Source organism: Oncorhynchus clarkii, chromosome 23 (genome assembly GCF_045791955.1).
Source record: "Oncorhynchus clarkii lewisi isolate Uvic-CL-2024 chromosome 23, UVic_Ocla_1.0, whole genome shotgun sequence".
In the NCBI taxonomy this organism is placed as follows: Eukaryota; Metazoa; Chordata; class Actinopteri; order Salmoniformes; family Salmonidae; genus Oncorhynchus; species Oncorhynchus clarkii.
The window spans coordinates 26043649-26066888 of NC_092169.1; the positions used below are offsets into that span (position 1 = coordinate 26043649).

The 23240-nt window shown below is 43.5% G+C and overlaps 1 protein-coding gene across 10 annotated transcripts; it reads left to right on the forward strand.

The window, feature by feature from the left end:
- Nucleotides 1-1052: 1052 nt before the first annotated feature.
- On the forward strand, nt 1053-21255 carry LOC139381160 (SMC5-SMC6 complex localization factor protein 2-like). 10 transcript variants are annotated; one of them, XM_071124528.1, is made up of 16 exons: nt 1053-1229; nt 2430-2467; nt 4971-5506; nt 6642-6699; nt 7196-7358; nt 11876-12620; nt 13004-13083; nt 13333-13455; nt 13640-13807; nt 13927-14029; nt 14218-14447; nt 14527-14791; nt 16249-16572; nt 16893-17057; nt 17233-17301; nt 18876-21255. In XM_071124528.1, exons 1-16 carry the CDS (start codon nt 1198-1200, stop codon nt 19464-19466), a joined length of 3690 nt encoding a protein of 1229 aa, XP_070980629.1. In that variant the 5' UTR covers nt 1053-1197; the 3' UTR covers nt 19467-21255. The 10 variants fall into 10 exon arrangements, with proteins under 10 accessions (XP_070980629.1, XP_070980623.1, XP_070980622.1 ...); XM_071124522.1 differs by having other exon boundaries at nt 7199-7358; nt 11021-12620; XM_071124521.1 differs by having other exon boundaries at nt 1057-1229; nt 11021-12620.
- The last annotated feature ends 1985 nt before the right edge of the window (nt 21256-23240 follow it).

Below are 23240 nucleotides of genomic sequence, written 5' to 3' on the forward strand. Positions count from 1 at the left end.
CCGAGAACAGTGATCTCTGGAGAGCCACAGGGTGTGCAGGGTTTTGTTACAGCCTTTCACTAATACACCTGTTTTGAAATCATCAACTGTTCATGAACAGAATTAGTCAGATCATGTGTGCTAGTGGTGGGCTGAAACAAAAGCCTGCACACAGTTTCCGGCTTCTTCACCTGTGGGATCATCAGAGAGGGAGGGTGGGGTACTGAACAGTATTTTTGTCTGTAATACAGCCCCTTTGTCAGGGAAATACGCATTCTGATTTGCTGGGCCTGGCTCCCAGTCATGTGAAATCCATAGAATAGGGCCTACGGTATTTATTTCAATTGACTGATTTCCTCATATGAACTGTAACACAGCAAAATATTTTAAATTGTTGCGTTTATATTTTTGTTCAGTATATTGCATCCTTCCACAAGGTATAATCCGCAGAAATCTAGGGATGCTACCCAAGAAATTGTTGCGTTTATATTTTTGTTAAGTATATTGCATCCTTCCACAAGGTATAATCCCGACAGACATCTAGGGTTTCTACCCAAGAGACACGACCCAGTCAAATCTTCTTGCTCTGTATCTATGGACAAGACCCAGTTGTTCGTTCTAAATGTTCCATTGCCATACTGGCTGGTAACGTTCTTATCCCTTGCTTTGTTAGCTAGCCAACCACGGCGAATTTACGGTCACGTCAGTTCATTGTATATATCCATACAAATTATGCTGATTCATGATTTCGACTGCCAGCCACATTCATTACTATGCAACAGCTGGAGATCGAATTTGAATATTGAAACAATGTAGCAAATGTCAAGAGACAGACAGCTAGTTTTATACAAATCTCCGCGGTTGAAAATGAAATGTGAGAATGTCTAAATGGTTTTTACATTGGAGATCAAGTTTATAAATGGCCTGGATGTGATGATGAGACAGTGGATTGCGCAGTCAGATGGAACAGTGTAAATAGGCATTTTCATATAATAGATTTAGCCGGTGGTAATTTGTGGAATAGACACTGGTTTAAATGCGGTTTTAACCAATCCGCATTCATGTTTAGACCCACCCATTGTGGAAATTAACAAAAATGGCGGGTATCATGACAACTTTACTGCAGGCGGGAGAGTGAAAGGAAGTAAAGTATCATTATTGATAGTCTGATACGGAAACAAATACATAGCGAAGTCAATTTAAATTAAAACTTGAGAAATGAGAAAAATACAATCTGAAGGAAATGGGAGGTAAGAAACTAACTGCGTTCCAGAAGATATAGCTAGCTAGCTAAATAATGCTAGCTAACGCTACCTAAGATTGTTTATAACTAACAAAAGATATACCACTAACTGTCCTTTCCAATGGGAGCACATGAATGATAGTGGGCAGAACAAGTAAGCTGGTGGGCAGAGCCAAGCACGAGCTAGCGAGATCCTATTGGGGCGTTGCACATTTCCGTTAGGGAACGCCTACTCTGTGTGCGTGTGCAATAATCCAATTGGAACGTGCACTCCTAACCAACGCACTTTTTATACAATTTGGCAAAGGGTAAAGTCTACTAAACTTAGCCCATTGTGTTCGTAACAGGTAGTTTTGGATAGAGAAAAACTGTATCGAGATCAAATGTTTAATCGATGATAACATTTGTAGGGCGGCCCAAATTCATTTCTCCCACTGGTCTTCCTCAGTGGAAACGTCAACCGGATGCTTCAGATTTATACATCCGGTGAAACATCTGTCTCATTGTTCTATCTGTGACGGGATTGTGCAACAAACTAACCACCAAGCTAACCATTGTGAGCTTGTCAACTTTTTGACTTGTTAGTGATAACTAGTAATTACTAGCTTTGTAAGTTAGTCATCTCACATACAGATATGTAACCTAGCTAGCTAGATGTTCCTGGCGGAAGTCGAATTAACATTGGGAGCTATCTAACGTCACCTAGCTAGTGGAGTGCTAGCTAGCTACAGTAGATAGCAATATATTACAAGTCGACAGAATATTTGGTTGCTAGAGTAGCAAGCTAAAAACCCAAACGTGTTGCGTTGTAGACGATTTTTTTTTTTTTAAATGCTAAGACTAAGTTAACGAGTGAAACACATTGCTTTGTAGACTTAATGTGTTATTGTCAATTAGGCCTAACTAGCCAACTTACTATTAGTGTCCTAGTTAATGCACAAGTATGTGAGCGAGACAGGTTTGACAGGTGTAACTCATCTACTTCAGTATAGGTAGTCATTGTAAATAAGAATTTGTTCTTAACTGACTTGCCTAGTTAAAGGTTTAAAAAAAATGAAATACGTTGCCAAGGTCAGGTTGCTCTTTCCATTGTATGAATGACTTATTGTATGCCATTTTCAATGTTTAATTGACTAAAATAAAGCATCATGTTGAACCTGACTTTTTGGGGAATAACTTCTTGACTGACTTTTGTCTGTTGTTACAGATCAATTGCAGACTACTTGTCTCCAAAAGGCAGTATTGGTGAGTTTCAGATCTTGACAACTGATGAAACAACACTGAACTCAGGCAACCTATCTATATACAAACACACATGATTTCACTACACGCAGATAACTGTGGTGCCTGCTGCTTCGTGTGGCTGCCTCAGGCATTGTCACATGCTAATGTAACGGAGTGAGATTGTACTTACAGTTGAAGTCAGAAGTTTACATAAACTTAGGTTGGAATCATTAAAACTAGTTTTTCAACCACTCCACAAATGTCTTGTTAACAAACTAGTTTTGGCAAGTCAGTTAGGACATTTACTTTGTGCTTGACACAAGTCATTTTTCCAACAATTGTTTACAGACAAATTATTTCACGTTTAATTCACTGTATCACAATTCCAGTGGGTCAGAAGTTTACATACACTCATTTGACTGTGCCTTTAAACAGCTTGGAAAATTCCAGAAAATGATGTCATGGCTTTAGAAGGTTCTGATAGGCTAATTGATGTAATTTGAGTCAATTGGAGATGTACCTGTGGCTGTATTTCAAGGTCTACCTTCAAACTCAGTGCCTCTTTGCTTGACATCATGGGAAAATCGAAAGAAATCAGCCAAGACCTCAGAAAAAAATTGTAGACCTCCAAGTCTGGTTCATCATTGGGAGCAATTTCCAAACGCCTGGAGGTACCACGTTCATCTGTACAAACAATAGTATGCAAGTATAAACACCATGGGACCACGCAGCCGTCATACCGCTCAGGAAGGAGACGTGTTCTGTCTCCTAGAGATGGTGCAAATCAATCCCAGAACAACAGCAAAGGACCTTGTGAAGATGCTGGAGGAAACGGGTACAAAAGTATCTATATCCACGGTAAAACAAGTCCTATATTGACATAACCTGAAAGTCTGCTCAGCAAGGAAGAAGCCACTGCTCCAAAACCGCCATAAAAATAGCCAGACTACGGTTTGCAACTGCACATGGGGACAAAGATTGTACTTTTTGGAGAAATGTCCTCTGGTCTGATGAAACAAAAATAGAACTGTTTGGCCATAATGACCATTGTTATGTTTGGACAAAGGGGGAGGCTTGCAAGCTGAAGAACACCATCCCAACCGTGAAGCACGGGGGTGACAGCTTCATGTTGTTTGGGTGCTTTGCTGCAGAAGGGCCTGGGGAACTTCCCAAAATAGGTGGCATCAAGAGGATGGAAAATTATGTGGATATATTGAAGCAACATCTCAAGACATCAGTCAGGAAGTTAAAACTTGGTTGCAAATGGGTCTTCCAAATGGACAATGACCCCAAGCATACTTCCAAAGTTGTGGCAAAATGGCTTAATGACAACAAAGTCAAGGTATTGGAGTGGCCACCACAAAGCCATGACCTCAATCCTTTAGAAAATTTGTGTGCAGAATGGAAAAAGCATGTGCGAGCAAGGAGCCTACAAACCTGACTCAGTTACACCAGCTCTGTCAGGAGGAATGGGCCAAAATTCCCCCCAACTTATTGTGGGAAGCTTGTGGAAGGCGACACGAAACGTTTGATCCAAGTGAAACAATTTAAAGGCAATGCTACCAAATACTAATTGAGTGTATGTAAACTTCTGACCCACTGGGGATGTGATGAATGAAATAAAAGCTGAAATAAATCATTCTCTACTATTATTCTGACATTTCACATTCTTATATTGAAGTGGTGATCCTAATTGACCTAAGACGGAATTTTTACTAGGATTAAATGTCAGGAATTGTGAAACTGAGTTTAAATGTATTTGGCTAAGGTGTATGTAAATTTGACTTCAGCTGTATATAGAATCTTTTATTTTACCTTTATTTAACTAGGCAAGTCAGTTAAGAACAAATTCTTATTTTAAATGACGGCCTAGGAACAGTGGGTTAACTGCCTGTTCAGGGGCAGAACGACAGATTTGTACCTTGTCAGCTCGGGGATTTGAACTTGCAACCTTCCGGTTACTAGTCCAACACTAACCACTAGGCTACCCTGCACCAATGTGGGTGCGAAACAGATAATGTCTTTTTTTTATTTTATTGGGTTGTGACTGGGAGCAATAACAGGCTACAGCATAATGCTTCATTGTTGTGTCATTTGGTGTTATGGTTACACTAACCCTTGAACTGCGTCAAAATCCTGGCTGCTTCTGCGTGGTGTCTGTTTCTTTGTCTCTGGCTTTGTGGATTTTGTTTGACACCTTGGCACAATAACCATAACAAACTATATAGCTTACATGATTATTCTGGGCTCAAACTCAGAACTATTACATGCTCACTTTCCCTGTATTCTGAAAATACTTGATTTTAGTTATTATTAACCAATTTATGGTATCTTGTTGCCCTTCGTATAGTGGTGGGCCACAAAATGCTTTTGGGCTGTTAACCTGCATTAATACAGTGTACGTTTTTCTTTTGAGCAAACTTGTGGTACACTGGGAGGGGATGGTTCATCCATATGGTGCTGGGTTATATCTCTGCTGGTTTATTTGCTCACACCTGTGTCGTTCTTCGTCCTGTGTTTGCAGTCAAAGATGTCATCCCTCTAGGGTTGCCTGGTCCCAAACCCTCCCCGGCCGCCTCCTACCTCCAGGTGACCCCCATGAAACCCTCTCAGCCCCGCGGATGCCTGTCCAACCCGAACACGCACCCCCTGCCAAAACGAGTGCCACCCTTGACAAGCCCAGGACTGAACCCAGTGAGGGCCAAGCCCTCTCCTGGACCTCACCCTCCCCAACTGCCAGGGGTGCACCACCGAGCTTCTGGGGGTGGAGGTGGGGATGAAGCCAAGGATGGCAAGGCCAACTTAACAAATCCCATCACCAGGAAGATACAGACTTCCCACAGCCCTGTGACCTCTAACCCCTCTAGGAGTATAACCTTGGACCCTAGGGTTGGTACGGGATCAGGCAACAGTAATGTTGGAAGCTCTAGTGCTCTGTTTACTGCTGGCTTGCCCCTTCAGTCTACCCCCCAGTACACAGCAGGTGACGACAGGAAGGACACAATGAAGAACGGTTGTCCACTGTCACACACCATGTTTAGCCCTGTCAATCCACAGCAGGTAGATGGATAAAGATCTATATTGATCCTGAAACGTGGTGTCAGCAGCAGATACAAACACAGACCATAATCTAAACTCTCACCTTACACAGTTCAATAATTACAATTCAATAATAAGTTTTCCATCCAACCTTTTTTATGTGGAATAAAAAAACATTCACGACAGGCTTGATGGAAACAGCACATTTGTCGGTAAACTTTCCAAATGTTGATAAAACAAAATACGCTATACAAGGTGGCATCTTTTTGTGAAATGGAGGTGGAAACTCCTTTATGCACTAATATTGATGTAATAACCATCATATCGAAGTAAATTTGGAGTTGGGCAATGACATGTCTGGTCCTCCCTCTACAACTTGGGAAAGCATGCAGTTTATTAGGCTACAGATAAAATAAGTTATGATGAACTTCACAGGGTGGTGAAAGTGCACAGTGATGAGCTTGGTGCTCCTTCCCAATAAATATGAAGTCTTATTTTGGTGACTTGACGATTGATGCTTGGCTGCCGTTTGACAAATAAAAATAATCTCATGTTGGCAACTTACCTGCACTGTATCTGCAAGCTGTTGGCTAGGGGTTCCCAAAATGTTTCACCCAGGTCCCCCTTCCAGCATTGGGGAACATCCAGCACCCCACATCTATTTCTATGGGCACAAGCACTGTTCATGACACACTGTGCCCCGCCACACAGTCTGGGAACCATTGGGTTAGAGAGCACCTATCAAGACCAGAGTGGGCACCTTTGTTATATAACTCAACATTTGTTATGACAAATGCGATGGAAACCCATTTAACTTGTATATTTTATTTAACTGCAAAAGTTATTTTATGTGCACTACGTCGTCATGCACAGCCTTTTTAATCGGCAACAAGTCAATTGGATGGAAACTTCTCTGTTGGAAAAATGTGACTATTGGTCTTAATGCAGATTTGAGAATATTTGCGTGAAATCTGTCACCATTTGGAGGAAAACCCATCTACTGATGTTGATATTGGCTCAGTTGGTAGAGCATGGTGCTTGCAACACCAAGGTTGTGGGTTCGATACCCACAGGGGACCAGTACAAAAATGTACGCACTCATACCTGTAAATCGCTCTGTATAATATAAATGACTAATATGTTTGTTTTTCCGCAGAGTGGTGGTTCCCTGGACCACAGAGGAACCACTCAAACTAGCAAACTGTTCACTTCAGGTACAAATTATACCTAACTTATGTAAAATAACGAGCACATCCTAGACCTCTTAGTTTAGATTGCTGAATAGATTACTGAACCTGTGTAAATGTAGTCTATGAACAAATCAGTAGGGTAACCATCTCCAAATTATGTTTCACTGTTGTTTTTATACAGTAACAATGCTGATGCAGATAAGTATAGTCGTTTCTGATGTCCCTCTGTCATTTGACTAATGATTTGTTGAGAGTAGTAAACCATGTAAATTCTGGCTAACTTCGCATGAAGTGCAGCAGTTAGCTAATGGAAAAATAGAGTTGTAATCTAGTGGGACTCTGTTTTATTGTAATGTGCGTTAAAGGACTTTTCCCCCTCGTTTTATGAAAACATTTAATTTTAACGTTTTCACATCTATTGAAGGGCCTTTCTAGAACCCACTTACTCATTCTATAGTATTTTACTTTTTGAACTATTCGAGTTGTTGTTTTTGATGCTGATGATGCTTTCTCCCACCAGTAGGCACCAAATCCCTGTCGCAGAAGAGGGGTAGAAACCCAGACTTGGAGGAGAGAACGAAAGGGGAGGAAATGGCCAATAAGAAACAGCGTCCGGAGGACTATAGGCCAAACTCAAGCCCAGCCCCTATCTGTACCAGTCACCCATCCTATGGAACAGCCAGGTGAGAAGGGTAGACATTCAACACAACGTGGACCCTCTCTTCCTAAAAATTATCCGCTGAAATTGTTGCAACCCCTATTTACTAGCCTATTCAACCTCTTTTGTATCGTCTGAGATCCCCAAAGATTGGAAAGCTGCCGCGCTCATCCCCCTCTTCAAAGGGTTAGACACTCTAGACCCAAACTGTTATAGACCTATATCCATCTTGCCCTGCCTTTTTAAAATCTTCGAAAGCCAAGTTAATAAACAGATCACCGACCATTTCAAATCCCACCGTACCATCTCCACTATGCAATTTGGTTTACTGGTCATGGGTGAACCTCAGCCATGCTCAAGGTACTAAACAATATCATAACTGCCATCGATAAAAGACAGTACTGTGCAGCCGTCTTCATCGACCTGGCCAAGGCTTTCGACTAGTCAATCACCGCATTTTTATCGGCAGACTCAAAAGCCTTGGCTTCTCAAATGACTGCCTCGCCTGGTTCACCAACTACTTCTCAGATAGAATTCAGTGTGTCAAATCGGAGGGCCTGTTGTCCGGACCTCTGGCAGTCTCTATGGGGGTGCCACAGGGTTCAATTCTCGGGCCGACTCCTTTTCTCTGTATATACAGTGGGGCAAAAAAGTATTTAGTCAGCCACCAATTGTGCAAGTTCTCCCACTTAAAAAGATGAGAGGCCTGTAATTTTCATCATAGGTACACTTCAACTTTGACAGACAAAATGAGAAAAAAAATCCAGAAAATCACATTGTAGGATTTTTAATGAATTTATTTGCAAATTATGGTGGAAAATAAGTATTTGGTCACCTACACACAAGCAAGACTTCTGGCTCTCACAGACCTGTAACTTCTTCTTTAAGAGGCTCCTCTGTCCTCTACTCGTTACCTGTATTAATGGCACCTGTTTGAACTTGTTATCAGTATAAAAGACACCTGTCCACAACCTCAAACAGTCACACTCCAAACTCCACTATGGCCAAGACCAAAGAGCTGTCAAAGGACACCAGAAACAAAACTGTAGACCTGCACCAGGCTGGGAAGACTGAATCTGCAATAGGTAAGCAGCTTGGTTTGAAGAAATCAACTGTGGGAGCAATTATTAGGAAATAGAAGACATACAAGACCACTGATAATCTCCCTCGATCTGGGGCTCCACACAAGATCTCACCCCGTGGGGTCAAAATGATCGAACGGTGAGCAAAAATCCCAGAACCACACGAGGGGACCTAGTGAATGGCCTGCAGAGAGCTGGGACCAAAGTAACAAAGCCTACCATCAGTAATACACTACGTCGCCAGGGACTCAAATCCTGCAGTGCCAGACGTGTTCCCCCTGCTTAAGCCAGTACATGTCCAGGCCTGTCTGAAGTTTGCTAGAGAGCATTTGGATGATCCAGAAGAAGATTGGGAGAATGTCATATGGTCAGATGAAACCAAAATATAACTTTTTGGTAAAAACTCAACTCGTCGTGTTTGGAGGACAAAGAATGCTGAGTTGCATCCAAAGAACGCCATACCTACTTTGCTTTGGGGCTGTCTTTCTGCAAAGGGACCAGGAGGACTGATCCGTGTAAAGGAAAGAATGAATGGGGCCATGTATCGTGAGATTTTGAGTGAAAACCTCCTTCCATCAGCAAGGGCATTGAAGATGAAACGTGGCTGGGTCTTTCAGCATGACAATGATCCCAAACACACCGCCCGGGCAACGAAGGAGTGGCTTCGTAAGAAGCATTTCAAGGTCCTGGAGTGGCCTAGCCAGTCTCCAGATCTCAACCCCATATAAAATCTTTGGAGGGAGTTGAAAGTCCGTGTAGCCCAGCAACAGTCCCAAAACATCACTGCTCTAGAGGAGATCTGCATGGAGGAATGGGCCAAAATACCAGCAACAGTGTGTGAAAACCGTGTGAAAACCTTGCCAACAAAGGGTATATAACAAAGTATTGAGAAACTTTTGTTATTGACCAAATACTTATTTTCCACCATAATTTGCAAATAAATTCATAAAAAATCCTACAATGTGATTTTCTGGATTTTTTTTTCTCATTTTGTCTGTCATAGTTGAAGTGTACCTATGATGAAAATTACAGGCCTCTCATATTTTGAAGTGGGAGATCTTGCACAATTGGTGACTGACTAAATACTTTTTTGCCCCACTGTATCAATGTCGCTCTTGCTGCTGGTGATTCTCTGATCCACCTCTACGCAGACGACACCATTCTGTATACATCTGGCCCTTCATTGGACACTGTGTTAACAAACCTCCAAACGAGCTTCAATGCCATGCAACACTCCCTCCGTGGCCTCCAACTGCTTTTAAATGCTAGTAAAACTGTGCATGCTCTTCAAACGATTGCTGCCCGCACCATCCCGCCCGTCTAGCATCACTACTCTGGACGGTTCTGACCTAGAATATGTGGACAACTACAAATACCTAGATGTCTGGTTAGACTGTAAACTCTCCTTCCAGACTCACATTAAGCATCTTCAATCCAAAATTAAATCTAGAATTGGCTTCCTATTGTGCAACAAAGCCTCACACGCCAAACATACCCTCGTAAAACTGACTATCCTGCCGATCCTTGACTTCGGCGATGTCATTTACAAAATGGCCCCCAACACTACTCAGCAAACTGGATGTAGTCTTATCACAGTGCCATCCATTTTATCACTGACGCCCCATATACTACCCACCACTGCGACCTGTATGCTCTTATTGGCTGGCCCTCACTACATATCCATCGCCAAACCCACTGGCTCCAGGTCATCTACAAGTCTTTGCTAGGTGAAGCCTAGGTGAAGCCTTACCTCAGCTCACTGGTCACCATAGCAACACCCACCTGTAGGACGCGCTCCAGTAGGTATATTGCACTGGTCATCCCCAAAGCCAACACTTCCTTTGGCTGCCAATGACTGGAACGAATTGCAAAAATCTTTAAGCATCAGCTGTCAGAGCAGTTTACCGATCACTGTACCTGTACACAGCCAATCTGTAAATGGCACAACCGACTACCTCATCCCCATATTATTACTTACCCTCTTGCTATTTTGCACCCCAGTATCTCTACCTGCACATCTATCACTCCAGTATTAATGCTAAATTGTAATTATTTTAGCCTCTATGGCCGATTTATTGCCTTACCCCTCTACTCTTCTACATTTGCAAACACTACATAGACTTTTCTATTTTTCTTTTCTTTTGTGTTATTGACTGTACGTTTGTTTGTGTAACTGTTGTTTTTGTCGCACTGCTTGGCTTTATCTTGGCCAGGTCGCAGTTGTAAATGAGAACTTGTTCTCAACTGGCCTACCTGGTTAAATAAAGGTGAAATAAACATTTTAAAACTTGATTTGTCCCCATTGGGCAATTACTATTAGGGTTAACTTTGCATGAAGTTTACTTGTGAAAATTGCTACAGAAAGACAGACAATGGAGTAAGCCAACCTTATATTTTGGGTTATGATAAGTTAGATAATTGTACTATCTAGGCTCATAAGGCATTTCTATTTTTTTTTTTTTTTTTTACATGAATCAATGAATATATCATCAATTGAAATAATGATTGAAAAGCTGTACATCTTGCTGATTGTGATATTTTGTCTATGTAGTCTGGTTTGCGATTGCTAAATGCTCTGTTGTAAATACCCCCCCCCCCCCCCCAGCCCATCCTACCTGAAGAAAGTCTTCATGAAAAACAGTCTGAACTCAGGTCCTATTCTGAGTTTGAAGGAGCGTCTCACCCCTAAGAAGACGGAGGGAGGGATGGCGAGAGGGATGGAGATTGTTCCTACTTCTCCACTCCCCACACCCAAGCCTGTGAGGCAGGTCTTTAACAACCGAGGACAACCACCATGCAGGAACAGTGTGAGGGAGAATAGCAATCCTCAGTGTAGATACAGTGGAATGAATCATCAATCTGTCAACCCTCAATCTGTTTATAGTGGTAGTAATCTCCAATCCGGTCACCCAGCGAACTTGCCTGTCAAAAGTGCTAGTAGAGGAGAATGCAGCAGAGGGAAAGAGGGCAGAGCAAGCGCGCCAGAGAGTAGAGGAAGAGAAGCGACAGGTCGCCCCGACAGAAGAACCCCCAAACCTGTCTCGAGGTCTCACAGCTCATACTCCAGCTGCTCTAGTTCTCTGCGCCATCTCAGATTGGCACAGAACCGAAACGTCACTCGCCCCCGGGGAATGTCGGCCTTGCCGGATGACTTGATTGACCTTTTCACTCCTGACCCCATAACCTCTAGCCTGTCGAGAGCAGCGACCTTTTCCTCCAGTCCCCAGAGAGGAGGCGGGTCGCCCTCTGTACACAAGGTTCTTGTGTGTGGTGTGTCGGCTAAAGTCTGTGGTGCTTCTAAAAGACTGCGGCCCACCTCTGTAACAAGCCCCAGAGAAATCCCCCAAATCTCCCCCTTGGAGCGAATCTCTGGCCCCAATATCTTTCCCTGTAAGGTAGCGGCAGTGGACCCCTCTAAACTACTCCTGGGCCCTAACATCTACTCTCCCTCTTTTTTAAGGCTGGAGTCGTGCGGGACTGACTTGACTAAATTAAAGACCGCCTCATACAGGACCATCACCTGCACTTCCTCAGGGAAGCCATCATCCCCTAAGGATGAGTCTGTTACAATGGAGGATGATGCCTCCAAACTGAAAACGAGTCCTACTTTTCCCGCTGTGAGACTGTTTGCGGATGAGTCTGTTAAGACAGAGGCAGGACCCAGATCGCCTGGTATTCCTTCAGCAGGCTTGGAGTCACCTATGGATGAGCATGCCAACCTCAATAATGAGTCTTCTGCCCTGAAAACTATCCCCCTCTCAGCCTCCGCAAAGTCCTCATCCTTGTGTAAGGACGAGTTGTTTAACATGGGGACTGCAGACTTCAAAGCCAGCACCCGCTCTCCTTTCCTCCCTTCTCCCACCTCACGACTGGACCGAAAAGGAAAGGAGGGTGAAAAGAGGAAGGAAGGAGACCAGAAGAGTTTATCATTCCTTGAAGAAGGAGAAAAAAGAAGCAAGATGGACAATCCCCAGAAAAGTCTGATATTTCTGGAGGAGGACCCTCTGGATGTGGAGCTGGGCCTAGGCCTCGACCTGGGTCTAGAGTTGGAGCTATCTCAGGCCAGCAGCAGTAGCAGCAGTGAGGACGAGCTGCCATCCCTGCAGCAGATCCTGGACCGTACCGCCCGCCCCCCAGACACCCCAGAGAAAGGAACCTTCACTGCACCCAGCACCCCTGTTGGGCCCCGACACCACAGCCAGCTGGTAAAATGCTACTTTCTTAGGGCTGTGTTCCAAATGGTGTCCCTATGGACCCTGGTCAAAAGTAATGCTCTATGCGGGGAATGGGGTGCCATTTGGGACTCAAGATTATTGTTTAAATGTGTATTTACTCATTGTAATTTTCCAGTTTTGAAGTAGGCTTAAATGTGCAGTATAGCAACAATGTAGCAGCTACTTTCTAGCATGTCGTTTGGTTGTGTTTCGTTAACCTACAGTAGAAGGTTATAAAAATTCAAATTACTCATTTGAGGTGCAGAAAAATAGTGGACTACATATCCCAAGTCGTCACTAACAATATTAGTGTGTTACACTAGTATGAACTCGGTCTAAATGAGGGGGTGACGTTTGTGTGTTCTCTCTGGCAGCCTGTGACGTCTAAAGCCAAACCCACGAGTTACAGGAACAACCTGGACGAGATGCTGAAGGAAAAGGAGAGCATTCAAAGGTATTGCTTTATCATACCTGACTATTATAGGTGCTATTTTCTCCATGTGGGTCAAGGTGATGGCAAAATCACTGCATTGCTTTAAAATAACAACGTGACATGGCATTGTTCTGTCCTTGTTGTCTCCACCCCCCACCCCCCTTGTTTAAGGAGATGTAGAGGTCTCTGCATTGCTTCAACAAGACTTCTATGTCATATCGGATGCGTACTATGTCATAATGTGTGCAATGTCATGGTTATTCCCCCAAGGTCTAAGGAGATGGAGACGAAGCTGCGTCTGTCCTGTGAGGAGAACCTGCTGAGACTGGCGGAGGAGGAGGAGGAGGATGAGAGCGCAGAGAACATGGAGGCGGCCATCTCCCACCAGCAGAGGTAACAGCACATACGCTTAACACACACACATACACACTTAAATGCAGAGTAGGAGAGCACCGAGAACATAGAAGAGGCCATTTCACACAAACAAAAGTAACAACAGAGGAGGCACGACAACAACAGTTTGGAGACCACTGGGAAAGGGTGAAATGACCACAATTCCACATTCTTCTCCGCCCAGGGAGTTCCTGCAGCGTTTCTCGGTGGTCTCCAGTGCCATCCGGGACCTGCACCCCGGCGAAGCGATGTTTAGCCTGGACAACTTTGGTCGTCTTTTCAGCCAACACACACTGCAGCTGAGACACTGTAATGTCTCCCCTCGAGACACCGCACAGAAAACACTACTCTGGTAAGACTTTTTGTGTGAGTGAACAGGCTGAAAGAGAGGCAGTTCAATGTTTAGTTCTAACCTCTCTTGCTCCCATAACCCTCATTTTCTCTCTCTCCCTCCCCCTTGGTATCTCGCAGGTCCACTCCAGACCAGTTCAGGTCCCATGTCAGTTCCGAGCTGATCCAGAGAGCCTACCGCTCCTCCCCCTGCCCTCCCCAGGTGGCCCGTTGGCTCTTCCAGGTACTCTTCCACACCTCCTTTTACAAATAGATTTGTTTGAATAATTGCTTGAATTAAATGTATCAATGGATGGATCTGTCTTTCTCTCTCTCGTGGTATGAAATGTGTTTTTAGGGGAGGGGGGTTAATCAAATGAGGATGGCTTAAAGAAAGACTTTTGACTATCTATCTTTCCCTCCCTCCTGTAGATGGTGTCAGTCCACTCAGACAAGCTGACCTGTCATCAGGTACTAAAGGCCCTCAAAGATATTGCCTGCTCCGCTGCTGAACACATGATGCTGAATAAGAATGAGCGCTTTGAGGTGTGGGTGCCCAGTGTTGGAGACGTGACCCTGGTCTTCATGAACATGGGGGTTCCCTTCGTCACCCTGTTCCCCCTGGAGAACCTACAACCCCCGTTCACCGAGGGAGACCTGCTGTAAGCATGTGTCAATATAAACTTTGTTCATAAAAATGTGATGATAGACTGATAATTACCTGTGTGTTTGTCTGTGTAGAGAGGGCTTCCAGATCAGCACAGAGAGCCTGTCCAGTAAGAAGGAGCTCAGCACTTTCCCTGAACACAACTTTGATAGCGTCATCAAGTACCTGTCTCATTGTACGTCGTTGTGCCCGCGGGCCTACAGTGACGGAGAACTGTTGTTACTCCTGACGGTGGTGAGCAGAGTGGGCTTAGACACACAGCTCACCCTCCAGCCCACTGAGCACCTCCGCTCTCTACTGCGCAACCTGATCAGCAGCATCAGGGACTGGGATGTCATGGTCAGTCAACCTTTAATTTCTTTCTCCTGCGTGGTCCAGTAAAAAACAGTCATGTACAACCCCTATGGTTGTGGGTTCAGTCCCCGCCTCAGCCTTTCAAACTTAATCTCTGACTTGCCTGTGTCAGCCGTCTAATTAAGCGCAACAATACTTAAAGGGCAATTCCACCACTTTCCAAAATGTAATTCATTATTTCCAGCACCATACATGTGAAAACATCACATCTGTTTTGTAAAGAGAAATATTTCTATTCAGTCGGTATCGCTGAAGTTCAGCGAAACAGCACGATCGAAATATAAAGGTCATTTCCGATTTGAGCTGACTAATGCATCGTTTACCGTGACTGCTGTCTCTTCTAACGTGGGGAGCATTACCTTTTATATTTCTATCGAGCTGTAGTGCAGCTCTTCAGCACTACGGATTGAATTGAGCCCAAAGTGAAAAAGTTCAATATGATGTGGTGAAAGTAAAAACATTTGAATAAACATGTGGTTACATGGGGAGCAGGGAAATGCCCTCCCTCTGGCTGGAAAGCATTGCGGGTTTTGAAAATCACTGGCCATGTCTGAATACTCGTACTTCCGTTATAAATAGTAGGCATTTTGGGAATGCAGAAATTGAATGTTTTTATTGTATGTCAAATTTAGATGTTTGAGTACTTTAAATTCCAGGATGTCATACTCATTTCGGCTTTTCATCTAATAGAATTTGGAGCACAATATGGAGGAATATAATTATTTCCAGACCCACGTGTGATTGGGACGGCAGGTAGTCTAGTGGTTAGAGCGTTGGGCCAGTAACCAAAAGGTTGCAAGATCGAATCCCTGAGCTGACAAGGTAAAAATCTGTTGTTCTACCCCTGAACAAGGCAGTTAACCCACTGTTCCTAGGCCGTCATTGTAAATAAGAATTTGTTCTTAACTGACTTGCTTAGTTAAATAAAGGTAAGCTGACAACAGCTGATAATCACAGTATGACGCGCTATACCAAAATGAACAAATGGCGGGAATCGATGCAATTGCACATTTTGATGCATTCTCAGAATGAATGAGCCTCATATGTTATGTGTTGCTTACTGCTTTCAATTTAACTCCACAGTACAATGTAAGTAGTAGCCTATGTTGTATGATACACAGCATGTAGTTTCAGTAAGTAGTAGGCAAGAACGATTTCGGACGCTGACATTTTTTAAAATCCTACTATGATCATGTCTTCGAGGACTTGTTTAGGACCTTATCTTTTTAGCTGCTGAATGTAGACATGCACCATTTTCACAAAAGTAGACACTGGTGATTTAATACATGAGGTTGAAAAGGGAATTCCCCTCCTAAACCGAGACAATGTCACGATTTTGTTCTTCTTTCTCTAGGTTGACCTTTCTTTCCTTCGCTAGGTAAACTCATGTCACTTGTGTGTTTTTTTTCTGATGTTGATCTATCTCCTGTTTCATCCTGTAGCTGCCCAGGATCTGCATGTCGCTGATTGACCTGAGTGATGACCACCACAACCTGCGCTGGTTGGTCCAGCTACTGCCAGACAACATTCGCGGCAAGCAACTCAGGAGACACCTCAGTGTGTCGGCCATCTCCAAGCTGCTGAACATCAGATGCACTTACAGGCCCTCCAATACAGAGTTCCAGTTGTCAGACCTGCGTCGGTACCTCCCCCGCATGCGCCCATCCTCACTCCTCCGGGGCCTGGCCACCTCCTTCAGGAGGAGTCAAAACGCACACAGAGAGAGGGAAGAGGAGGAAGAGGACTGTGCCTCTCTGGACCAGCAGGTCAGCAAAGGGTTATTTACCAGGGTATATACGGGTCATTTTGCAACAGAAAATGTTTATGCAACAAAACACGTTTCTTATTGGACAAGTGCAGCAGCTAGTCACTCCCAGCTTAGGTTTGTTTGCTTCCGTCTGGTTCCTAATTAGTACACCCCTGTTGTTCATGTAAATCAGGAGTACTAGGGTTTTGTTCATTAGGGCAGACAATGAACAGTGATTTCAACAAAAATATTTTTTTATTGGACCAATAATCCAAGTAGTCCCTCCCCGGTTCAGTCAGTGTACTTCCGTTTGGTGCCTAATGAACATGTTGTTTTTAGGCTTACTACCTCTGCTACAGCCTCCTGGCCCTGGCTAACGAAGCCACCAACTTTGAGTTCTTCCCTCCGGAGCAGAAGAACCAGTTGTTGTTGCTATGTGCTGAGCTGGAGAAACACATCAAGTGTGACATCAGGGAGAGTGAGAAGATGCTGTACAGGAGCAAGGTATGTGGTCACTCCTTCCGTATAGACGTTTCAATGGATCTGTAACCCACATAAATGCATTAATGATATGGTCTCTCTGGTTAAACTGCTCTTAACACCCCCCCTTACGCTCACTTCCTCTCTCTCTCTCCGCTCTATCTTTCTCGTCTTTCTTTCTCCCTCCCCCTCTCTCCAGGTGAAAGACTTTGTAGCCAGGATCTACACCAAGTGGCAGGTGCTGGTCCAGAGAACCAGGCCTCTCCAGGTAGACCATGGCATAACTACAGTACATAAAGACATAGCTAGAAGTGTTCTAAACTCAGCAAGAAAATAAACATCCCTTTTTCAGGACCCTGTCCTTCAAAGCAAATTTGTAAAAATCCAAATAACTTCACAAATCTTCATTTGTAAAGGGTTTAAACATTGTTTTCCATGCTTGTTCAATGAACCATAAACAATTAATGAACATGCACCTGTGGAACGGTCATTAAGACACTAACAGCTTACAGATGGTAGGCAATTAAGGTCACAGTTATGGAAACTTACGACATTAAAGAGGCCTTTCTACTGACTCTGAAAAACACCAAAAGAAAGATTCCCAGGGTCTCTGCTCATATGTGTGAACGTGCTTTAGGCATGCTGCAAGGAGGCATGAGGACTGCAGATGTGGCCAGGGCAATAAATTGCAATGTCCGTACTGTGAGACGCCGTAGACAGAGCTAAAGGGAGACAGGATGGACAGCTGATCATCCTCGCAGTGGCAGGCTACGTGTAACAACACCTGCACAGGATCGGTACATTCAAACATCACAGCTGCAGGACAGGTACAGGATGGCAACAACAACTACCCGAGTTAAACCAGGAACATACAATCCCTCCATCAGTACTCAGACTGTCCACAGTAGGCTGAGAGAGGCTGGACTGAGGGCTTGTAGGCCTGTTGTAAGGCAGGTCCTCACCAGACATCACCGGCAACAACGTCGCCTATTGGCACAAACCCACCGTCGCTGGACCAGACAGGACTGGCACAAAGTACTCTTCACTGAATAGTCGCGGTTTTGTCTCCCCAGGGGTGATGGTCGGATTCGCGTTTATCGTCAAAGAAATGAGCTTCACTCTGAGGCCTGTACTCTGGAGCGGGATCGAGGTGGAGGGTCCGTCATGGTATGGAGAGGTGTTTCACAGCATCATCGGACTGAGCTTGTTGTCATTGCAGGGAATCTCAACGCTGTGCGTTACAGGGAAAACATCCTCCTCCCTAATATGGTACCCTTCCTGCAGGCTCATCCTGACAATGCCACCAGCCATACTGCTCATTCTGGGCTAGGGCCATTCCCCCCCCAGAAATGTCCGGGAACTTGCAGGTGCCTTGGTGGAAGAGTGGGGTAACATCTAACAGCAAGAACTGGCAAATCTGGTGCAGTCCATGAGGAGGAGATGCGCTGTAGTACTTAGTACCCCCCCCCCTTCGTTTAGGGACACATTATCCAATTTCAGGTTAGTCACATGTCTATGGAACTTGTCAGTTTGTCTCAGTTGTTGTATCTTATGTTCGTACAAATATTTACACATGTTAAGTTTGCTGAAAATAAACGCAGCCAAAATACTTGACAGTGAGAGGTTTCTTTTTTTGCTGAGTTTATATACTGCTGGGAAGTACTGCCAGGGTAAGCTATGGTATCGCAGAGCTGTGTTTGGTTTAATTCTGTGTATTTATCATTGCAGAGAGAAACTGCTGTAATAATGTATGTTCCCTCCCTCCAGGGTAAGCTGTAGTAATTCATGTTTGATAGCAGTGTGATGTGTTTTATAGTAATGCAATACGTCTGTTGCCTCCAGGGTAAACTGTATGACTACTGGCAGCCTCTGCCTGAGGACGCAGTGAGCAGCAGCCAGGAGAGCAAACACTCCCACAGGGAGAGAGAAGAGGAGAGAGAGGATGAGGAGACTGTCATGGAGTTGGAGGGAGAAGGGGTGGAAGGAAAAGGAGAAGACGAGGAGAGGATTGCAGAAAAGGCTTTGTCCATGGAGGATGAAAGACGAGAGACACCAGAAAAATACTTGGCCATGGAGGATGAAGAGGGGAAAGTGGTGAAAGGAGAAGAGGAGGATAAGGAGGAGAGGATTGCAGAAAAGGCTTTGGCCATGGAGAAGGAGATTCTAGGAGGGGAGGAGAAGTTGCTGAAGATGGATGAGTTGGAAGAGGAGGAAGAGGAGCGGATGGAACTTACGTTAGAGGAGTCAGGTGAGGAACGAAAGATGGAGGACATGGAGGAAAAATGGACAGTAGTCAAGGCGGAGGAGAGGGTCACAGAAAAAAGGGAAGCAGCAGCAGTGGAGGAGGGAAGGAAAGGACCGACTGAAGGAGAGACTGAGGAGAGAGGCAATTTAGAGAAAGATTCAGAGATGGAGGAGAAAGGTGAAGAATGAAGGGAGACTGAGAGAAACCAGAGAAGAAGACTGCAACGGAAGACAACCCGGCTGCATCCATATATAATTGTACCGGTCTAGGCCAACTGTCATCTAGACTAGACTAAAGCTGAATCCAAAATGGCGCCCTATTCCCTTTTAACCAGAGAATAGGGTGCCATTAACCCAACTGTCTGCGTGTTTTTTCTCAGGTAAATCACTTCAAGTGAAGAAACGTTACATTATTAGTTTTTTTTCATGCACTTTGTTGCACAATGCAAAAGACAAATCCTATCTACAGAAACTGAGGCAGTTCTATTAATTCATTTTACTATTTGCACTTGTTTTCTATTTTTGTTTGCACTCGATTGAAGTTATTTCTGTTTTTAGAACCGTTCGCTGACTGTGACCCCTCTGGTTATTTTTGTCACCCAACGTTAAACAGTTTGCATATATGACAATTGTTTTTGTTCATTTTGGTGTTCAGCAGCATTCGGCAGGTTTTTTTCCTGACTGTTCAACCAAATTTTTCTTGTGGCAAGCTGAAGTTTGCTAGCTGACGTCTATGCCCCTTCGTCTGTGATTGGTCAACAGTCGGGAGTCTTCAATGAAGTGTGTTGTCATTCAATTGCAGACTACTAGTTCATGGACATTTTTTCACTTGAGATATACTGTACCGATCATCTTGGATGAAAAGTTGCGCAACTAAGACCTCTGGAAAATTAATTACACATTTGAGTTATCTTAGATTCATTCGGACTAATTTGAGGAATGTACTGGCTATGGCGTCTTAAGAATGACAAAAGTAATATTGCCACCATATTCTCGTTTTTCAAATGAATGTATTCTAAACGAATATGCGAGCGCAGCCGTTCACTTCGCCTAGCCGAGTTCTGCTTGGAGCAAACCGAACCTATGAACGAGAACACCTTAACTGGGCGCTGTTCCAATGAGTTAGCCAGCTAACTGCCCAAAATGTATAAGAACATTTTTGCTAAATGTAGACTTAAAATGGATACAGTATATTTGACTCAACAACTTATACTGAAGAAAAAATTATAAATGCAATGTGTAAAGTGTTGGTCCCATGTTTCATGAGCTGAAATAAAAGACCCCAGAAATGTTCCATACATACAAAAAGCTTATTTCTTTCAAATTTTGTGCACAAATGTTTACATCCCTGTTAGTGAGCATTTCTCCTTTGCCAAGATAATTAATCCACCTGACAGGTGTGGCATATCAAGAAGCTGAGTAAACAGCATGATCATTACACAGGTGTACTTTGTGCTGGGGACACTAAAAGGCATCTTAAAACATGCAGTTTTGTCACAAAACACAATGCTACAGATGTCTCAAATTTTGAGGGAGTGTGCAATTGGCATGCTGATTGCAGTTATGTCAACCTGAGCTTTTGTCAGAAAATGTTATGTTAATTTCAATTGACTGATTTCAAATTGTTGCATTTATATTTTTATTCAATAATGATAATGGCGGTCTGCAAACAAACATTAAAGGTGCATGCTGCTACCTACTTTACTGGAGTGTGTGTGGTCGTTCACGGTTTACAACATTGGCTCAAAATCCTCCTACTTAACTCAAGTACTTCTGAGAAAATAAAAAAGAGTCATACTAACGTCTTATAGACCCTGGCCCCATCCCCAAAATCCCGTCCAACCTCAATGACCCTACACTTCAATTTTTCCCTCTCTTCAACAATCTAACATGTTATTTTTGCATTCATATGTGTCACATAACAATTTGCAAACAATGTAAAAAATAATATATCAGAGTTAATAAAGCCACATACAAACATGGTCTCCTTTGTTTTCTTTTTTGTTTTCTTGAGTAAGGCAGCTCCAAATGCAGGTGTTTCAGCCTAGTTCAGTGCTTTCAAATACGGAGCGTTGCGCCGTGATTGGCTCAGTGTTCTGTCACTCATGGGGACTACATCACTGCCAAGTGTAAGAGGAGACCTTGAAAATTCTCTCCCTTCGGGTGTTATATTAGAAGTGCCCATCCAAGAAGGCTCAAGGTCATTGGCCACAGATATAACATGATTTAAAGTAATTTTATGTAAAGTAGCTTTGATTGGACTGATCATGTCAACATACTAAGGTGACAGGGTAGCCTAATGGTTAGAGTGTTGGAATAGTAACTGGAAGGTTGCAAGTTCAAACCCCCGAGCTGACAAGGTCATTCATCCCTGAACAAGCAGTTAACCCACTGTTCCTAGGCTGTCATTGAAAATAAGAATCTGTTCTTAACTGACTTGCCTAGTTAAATAAAGGTAAATACTTTCACAATCTTAGCTAATAGTAGTCATCATGAATCAAGTCAACAATCTACTGGCAAATCCTTTTTAACCCTTGTCATATGAAGAGAAGTTATAGATAAAACGTATCGGTGCTCAAAGGCCATTAAACATTACACAAGTTGGGAATCGCAAATTCAACGAGTGGTTTGGAAGGAATCAGTGACTGGCTGTGTGGTCCCAAATCTGGGATTAAGGGGCTCTTTTCAAAGTTTAAAATGATAAACATTTAACATTAGCCATGCTGTCAATGAAGCATGATTTGTGCCACGCTCAAAACGACTAACTCGAACTGCGAAAACTTGACTTCACTTCAAAACAACTGGGAATAAACAAGCTCCAACTGGGAAAATATGTTTTGAACGGTCAACCAACTTGGAATTGTAAATCCAGCCTCCAGTTGTTTTGAAAGCATCATAAATCCAGAGAATGCCAGACTTTGATAACAACATTCTCCCACCAAGGACTGCCGCGTCACCTTCCTGTTCAAGTGAGCACTGCACAACAAGGTGAGTCCAAAAATGTATTGTATACTGCTGCATAAATTATGTAATATGCCAGGGAGATACAGTGGGGCAAAAAAAGTATTTAGTCAGCCACCAATTGTGCAAGTTCTCCCACTTAAAAAGATGAGAGAGGCCTGTAATTTTCATCATAGGTACACTTCAACTATGACAGACAAAATGAGGAGAAAAAATCCAGAAAATCACATTTCTTTTTATTTCTTTAATCACATTCCCCGTGGGTCAGAAATTGAATTACTAATTAAGTGTATTTGGTAGAAATGCCTTTAAATGATTTAACTTGGGTCAAACGTTTCGGGTAGCCTTCCACAAGCTTCCCACAATATGTTGGGTGAATTTTGGCCCATTCCTCCTGACAGAGCTGGTGTAACTTGAGTCAGGTTTATAGGCCTCCTTGCTTGCACACACTTTTTCTGTTCTACCCACAAATTGTCTATAGAATTAAGGTCAGGGCTTTGTGATGGCCACTCCAATACTTTGACTTTGTTGTCCTTAAACCATATTGCCACAACTTTGGAAGTATGCTTGGGGTCATTGTCGGGGCGGCAGGGTAGCCTAGTGGTTAGAGTGTTGGACTAGTAACCGAAAGGTTGCAAGTTCGAATCCCCGAGCTGACAAGGTACAAATCTGCCCCTGAACAAGCAGTTAACCCACTGTTCCTAGGCCGTCATTGAAAATAAGAATTTGTTCTTAACTGACTTGCCTAGTAAAATAAAGGTTAAATAAAAAATTGTCCATTTGGCAGACTCATTTGCGATCAAGCTTTAACTTCCTGACTGATGTCTTGAGATGTTGCTTCAATATATCCACATCATTTTCCTTCCTCATGATGCCATCTATTTTGTAAAGTGCACCAGTCCCTCCTGCAGCAAAGCACTACCACAACATGATGCTGCCACCCCCGTGCTTCACGGTTGGGATGATGTTCTTCGGCTTGCAAGCCTCCCCCTTTTTCCTCCA